At 33.3% G+C, this 7,177-nt stretch overlaps 1 protein-coding gene across 1 annotated transcript; it reads right to left on the reverse strand.

The window, feature by feature from the left end:
* Positions 1–6,041: 6,041 nt before the first annotated feature.
* On the reverse strand, positions 6,042–6,804 carry LOC136228546 (zinc finger protein SHOOT GRAVITROPISM 5). The gene has a single exon (XM_066016972.1). The coding sequence runs from the start codon at positions 6,767–6,769 to the stop codon at positions 6,275–6,277; it is 495 nt and encodes a 164-aa protein (XP_065873044.1). The 5' UTR covers positions 6,770–6,804; the 3' UTR covers positions 6,042–6,274.
* Between the last annotated feature and the right edge of the window lie 373 nt (positions 6,805–7,177).

A 7,177-nucleotide genomic window follows, 5' to 3' on the forward strand; every position in this document is an offset into this window, starting at 1 on the left:
CGCTCACCATAATAACGAACAATAAAAAGCAGTTTGAATGTATGACTTTTTAAAACTATTGTAAGAACTTACCAATCAAGCTTAAGTTCTCCCTAGCTTCAAACCCCCAAACAAATGAGACGACCGAGGTCATAAACAGATGCATAGTACAAAGCCTCAAAAAGAGATTGGAGAGGCTCAACTCAAGCTGGCTAAAGCAACTACACAACATTCTATTGGCATACTCGATGACACCATGAATGACCATAGGTGAGACACCTTTCTCACTCACCTAGGGGACCAAAGCCTTCGTGTCAGTGGAGATTGGAGCATCCAGCTCATGGTAAATCTTCTACCCTGAAGTGCACAATATAATCAACATGAGAAACTAGCTGGACCTCCTCGAAGAAAAAAGGGAAAGAACTCTCGTACGAATGAGGCCTACAAATAGAACATCAAATCAACCCTTGATAAGAAGGTCAGATCAAAACAATTCTTCCTTGGAGATTGTATACTTCGAAGCAGTGAAGCATGACAATCTAGAAAATACAAGGCCAAGATAGGATTAAGATGGAAAGACCATTATCAAGCGGTCGAATGCGTATTGCATACTTACAAGTTGAAAGAATTAGATGGCAAGCCAGTCCCTCATAACCGGAAGGCAAATGCCTTAAGAAAATTCTAGCAATAAAGGACTCCTTTTCTAACACTTAATGTCCTCTCAAGGACCTGTCAGTTGTAATTATTATTTAATTTACTATCTATATAGATAATCAAAAGCAAATAATAAAGGCTACACCATTGCTCTCATCATTTTTATATTGACATTTGAGTGATTGTTAGAGTTCCATTAAATTAAATTAAACGTCAATCGTATGTATGTTACAAGGATTTAGATCACAAACTCTAGTAGAAACTACTTTAACATACACCCTTTTGAACAAATAACAATATTCGATCCCTCTAAGGCAGGAGTCTGTGTCTATTCGATTGAAACAAAAATCATAGCACAATAGACCGAAGCAAAAACTTAGAAAGATTGGTCGAAATTAACAAGAGAAAAGACAAAAAAAAAATGAACTTATATTTATAATAATCTCTTTTACAACAAAGAAAGAAAAAACTATAACTAATCTACAAAAGGGTCGTTTTTCAGCTGTGGAGCGTCATCGGCTAATGGAAACTGCGAAGTTAGGGAAAGAAACTCTCCATCCTCCGGGAATTCGTTAAAAGTACATCATCCACTCTTTTAAATTACCAAGGCATCACGTCAGGCCCCTTTAAAATGGGCTCGGGCCTTTCGACCCGATACAACCAAATTGTAAGCAAGGCTCTCTAAGCATAATCAAAGAAAAACCTTCTCATCCTAAACAACGTAACCCCTAAATCAGAGGGGGGACATTTGATAACAAATTAATATAAACTAGCCCACATGGCATCATCAGGACAAACGATTACCTGCGAGCCAGGATCCACATGGAATCATCACAAAAAAATCCACGCAATCACCCACAAGATTGGACTGCATAACACGATTAGGGATACCGATACTGATCCGGCTAGAGATCAACCCATTACAGCACGATCCCGTCAATAACAATCCTAGTGATCTTGAAGTAAATAGATTGCCACTTAGTGGATACAGGTCCGCCTATCAATAGGTGACATGTATCTCTACACGCTCGAAAGTCTGTAACCATCCCAATCAGTTCAAGTACATCATAAATAGAGTGAGAGAATCTTCAAGGTGCATATTCAATCATTAAGCTCATTATTCACAGCTTTAGTTTATCATTGTGTTCATCCTCACCTCGTTCAAAAAAACATACTTAGACATTGGTGTAGGTTAACCAGTCTCCAACGCCTCCTTTAATCAATTTTCTATGTAATTACAGGCTTGCTCAGAGATCTACATGATTCAATCACATCAACTAGATAATTAACATGCTTTATTTTATTAATTACATAAAAAAAAAATAGCATCATAACAATGATGTAAAGCAAAGAAATAGAATAGATGTAAGTGTGATTGAGATAAAAATAAGTATGTAATTGTCAGAGAAGATCCTAATTGAAAGAAGGTAGAAGATATTAGTGACCCACATGGATTAAAAAGAAAGAATGGTATTATTGGAGGGTAGCCCATGACTGATTAACTGAACTTTAGGAAAGGAAAGGGGTTATGAAGTTGCTGACAAATGAAGCTACCTAATTGATCAAAATATGTATGGAAGTTTGTTGAAAACATTGTGTAACACTTCTCTCACTTTCAAATGAAAATGTAAAAAAAGAAGTGTTGGATCCCAGACATGGATAGTGGGTGTTTGTATTCTTATAAACAAAAGTTAATAAGTTGAATCCAAGTGGGATGGATGGCTTCTGTCTTTATATGTCTTCTTCTTCCTGAATTTTTCTATGCCTTTTTGTTCTCTTTCATTTGCCTTTCTATCCAAATCATACTCTGCTACACCTTTGACTCCTTTTACCTTCTTCTTCAATATATATATATATATATTATAAAACACTTTGGTTAAAAGCACTATATGGTGGTGTTTGGTGACTTCTGCATCACAAATTCAGAGATACAGACAAATTCTAACGTTTCATTTTTTGATCAATTTGGGACTTTTAATTCTTCTCCATTGATCCACATAATTGTAATTATATTCACTCAATCCCAAACTCATCAATATCTATAGCCATTTTGCTTGTTTACCTTTTGGTTTTCCTAATTAGGTTTTAAAGGACTAGAATAAAATTCAAAACTTGTAATGTTAATCTAAAATTTGTAAATAATAAGTTGTTAGGTTAGACTAATTGGAAGTTTATATTTCCATTAAAATTACATGTTTTAGTTTTGTGAATAGTTATGTAAGAGATTCTGTGAGATAGTACTTTGATTAATGAAGAAAGTTTTCTCGTGCTTGAGATTAGAAAGAAAAATTGTACTAGCTCTAATGCCAAAGTTAGCAGAGGGCAAGATGGAGTACTAAGGAATTGAGAGTAATTGCATAGAATATGTGCATGTATCTTGGTTGTGGGATTTCTAGGCATATTTATATGGTATTGTTGTCCTTAGGTTATTCAGAAGATAGTTGGATGTAATTTATACGAGTCGTATCCTACCTGCTTTGGATTACCTTGATTCTAGGTGAATCTAACGGGATGTTGTCCGAGTTGGACTCGGGGACTCTTTCATTAGTCCACGTTTCAGAGGGAGGGGGATATTCTTGTTTAGTTGAATCTAACCGCTCTCATTGATCTGGGAGTTTCTAGTTACTTAGGATGGAGACACGTGTACTAATATTAGTCCGTATGTTATTAAATAAAAAAAAATAGTAATTAGAACCGATTTGTTACTTTTTGTAGATTATTTTAATTTGTTTGGATCTAGTTAGCTTTTACAATTAGGGAGAATTTTTTTACGATTAATACATAATTACATATTTAAACTTACCACATTTTGTGGTTTGACATCTTGAATTTAAAGTTAAACTTATTAATATTGAACATTCAACACTTATTTTTTTATTTGGTAGATTTCAAAGCTGACATGACACGTCAAAATCAAACTTTCATCTAAGCATGTATTATGCCATGTTAACAAATAAGGGTATCAAAACTCCAAAATTGATTAGCTTAAGTGTGTGATATGTTAAATATAATTAAGTTTATGGTGCTAAACAGCAAAAACTGACTAAGTTTAAGTGTGTATTATAAATTAAGTCATATGTTAACCTTGTGAATGAGTACATACCTTAAGGTACGGAATGAGTTAATAAGTTTTTTCTAATTACATACTCATCTCATAACGTGCCAATCTGAATTTTCAATACCGACTCATACTCACATCTCAACAATCTCCTTCTTTAAATGTGAGTCTCTCCCACATTAATCATAGGGCTTGTTCTCCCTAAGCGAAAATTCCTTATTTAAAATATTACAACAACATCAAGAGTCTACAAGATCCACACTAGATAGCAACATCTACTATGTTAACTTAGATTATCCTCGAGCCATCATATAACTATTATTTCCACATGGAGAGCCAGCTATAACAACGTTACTGTTGTATCATACTCATTCCAAAGTCGAACCATCCGCTCTGATTGTTTGGATGTAGACCATTTTTTTCCGTTACTTGTTGTATCATACTTATTCCAAATTGAACCATCGGCTCAGATGATACCCCACTTGTTTGGATGTAGACCATTTTTTTTTTCATTGAAGAGAAACTTAAAGAGTAGTATGTGGATTTTCAATAGCCATTCACACTAACATCTCAATACTATTCAATAAATTATATATAAATGTAGCAAATAAATGATTTATTGAAGGCATATAGATATGCCAAATATAAGAAATTATGCCGACAAGAAGATTATTGGGTGTTAAAATATAGTCGGATATTAAGGGATAAGAATTTGGGTGAGTGCAGCAGTTCACCAGTCTTGCTTTCATCTTGACAGTTACATTACCGACTACTACTCTTTCATCAATCTACACTTCATTATTCATATTCAAATCCCCTTTTATAGCAATGTACAATTAGAGGGTGTTTGAAAAATAAAAGTTAGTGTTTTATTAGTTTTTTTTATAGGAAATAGTAGTTTTTCGAGTTGTTTCGTAAAATATTTATTTGATTTTGATAAAATTATTTTTTTTAACTTATTTTACCACTCAATAAGTTATTAATTTTAATTTTTATTTAGTTATTTAGATTTTATTAGTTTATATATAATTTATTATTTAATCTTCATATTTAACATTTTATACTAACAATAATAATTTATCATAATTTTACTAAACATTATTAATCAACTAATAACAAATATCTCCTAACCACAATAGTAAACGGCTAACAACAACTAACAACTAAACCAAATCGTTCCTTTATGTTTATCATTAGTGGTGGAGAGAAGAAATGTACAAAGAATATCGTTGTTCCTCTACCCACTAAAATCTATTTTGGAAAGAATTGTTTCAGAACGACATCTATCTGGAATAAAGGATTCGAGAATGATGTAGTGGCATCCTCAGACTCTCTTTAAAGATTCCGTAAGGATCCGTGAATGATACAATTGCATTCTCAGACTCTCTTTCGTGGTTCCACCACAGTTCATCATCATTGCACACTTATAATAAATTTTGGCACAAAAATCAATCCAAGTTTTTCCTTTCAAGTATTTAATTTGGTGTGCAATTGATCAATTTGACGTTTAATTTTTCAACTTGGAAAGTCTTTGATGTAAATCACAAACATCCTCATTATTCATGTTAGGAATTTATTCACATTTAATTCCTTTTTTATCTTTCTCCTAGTAGAATTTGAATCTAAAGACACTCGTTACAAGTTGACCATGTGTTAACCCGATTGAACCATCTAATATCATGCAGATATTCTCTACTTTAACTCGAATCTTATTCCTTAAAATTTCATAACTTTAAAACGCGTTTACTGATTAATACACACTTTACTAATATAATGTAGTCACTCCCTCTCCACTTCTTATATCGAATTCAACCCATCCGTGCCCTATTGTCATCGTTTAAAACTGCTCCATTCTCAGACTTCCACTCCGGCGTCACCCCCTCAGGACGGATCGTTATACTGTAACAACGAGTAATTGTTTTCTTTAAACAACAATTTAACAAAGTGCAAACATTTTGCATATATCAATAACACAAAGATCTAAACTAAATGACACTTTTCCAGTACGATCTGCAGATGTTTGATATGCATATCAGTAATAATGATCATTCAACACATGCATTTCATAGGATCATACCCAAATCTGCAGTGTATATATAAAAAGCCTCAATTTATCATTAAAATACAAGATTTTCATATATACTCAATCAGTTTAATTTGTTAAAAAAATACTTCTTAAATCACCTAATTTTGTTTTGTATACATTAAAGTACATTAATGCATATATATGAGACAAGTAGTATAGTCCTTTTTATTGAATTAAAATTCTCCGAATACGAAATATAACACGATGATGACACGAGAACTCTCATTTAAACAACCTTATTTGAAACACAAGTACTTATGTATGTGGAATCAAAAATGGAATTGTTTATATAGTGATAATTATTAATCACACATATGACAATGATGAAGAAACAAATTATGGGCATTGCATACTTTTATGTTATGTCCTTTTATCTTATCCCCCCATCTGATTAAAATTAAAAAAGTTGGAATCCAATACCCAAATATTCCAAAATAAAATTAAAATAAACACAAGAATAATAATCTCAATCTTATGTAAATAAAATAAAATTATGATTAATTAGGCTTAAACCTTTGCCTGCAAGATTGACAAGTGATCTCCATGCACGTAGAATCAATCTGTCTAGTAGCTCTTTCTTTCAATCTTTCAGCTTTTTCAACTTCCTCTCTTGCCCTTTGCCACATATGTCTTGCCCTAGCGAATTCCGATTGGGCTAATTCCATTTCTCTCCTTGTTAATTCTCTTACTCTTTCTGCGTATGCTTTTTCAATGGCGGCTAATCGGATTTGCTCCGCCGCTTGCCATTTCAGCGCCTCCACGCAGCTTGTATCCGATGATTTTCCGTCGCCGCTGAAATCGCAAATCCGAGTCGCCGACATTGGAGTGACACTGATTGATAATTGTAAGTCAAGCGATGGAGGACCTCCGTAGTGATGATCGGAAATCGGCATCGGTGATTGTCGGAATTTGAAGGAGGAAGAGGAAGCAACCGCTGCTAGGGATTGCTGTGAAGGAAGGAGTTGAAGCTCTTTCTGATCATTTCCTTCCATTGGAACAGTTTTTAAGCTGAATGGGAACTGTTAAGGTGGCAAGGACTTGTCTCAATATATATAAATCATTTGTCTTGTGAAATTACGATTGTACCCATGCTTCCCATGCATATTGAAATTACTATTAACTCCCTTCTCCTAGGAGTTAGGATAAATTGCATCTCTGGCCCATCAACTTTACTTTTGCTCTCATTATGATTCAAAATATTATTATAGCTTCTAAATTTTGTACTTAAATGTCTCCTTTTCCATTGATCAATATGTTTGGTTTTTATCAGTGGTATGAAAATCATATTCTAAACAACTTTAATTTTTAAAAATTTTGGCTCTTAAATCATTTAATCGCTACATTTAGTGAGATAGATAAAATAATTATTTAGAGAGAAAAGATTTTAATAACGGTGATTT

Source organism: Euphorbia lathyris, chromosome 1 (assembly GCF_963576675.1).
Source record: "Euphorbia lathyris chromosome 1, ddEupLath1.1, whole genome shotgun sequence".
Taxonomy (NCBI): Eukaryota; Viridiplantae; Streptophyta; class Magnoliopsida; order Malpighiales; family Euphorbiaceae; genus Euphorbia; species Euphorbia lathyris.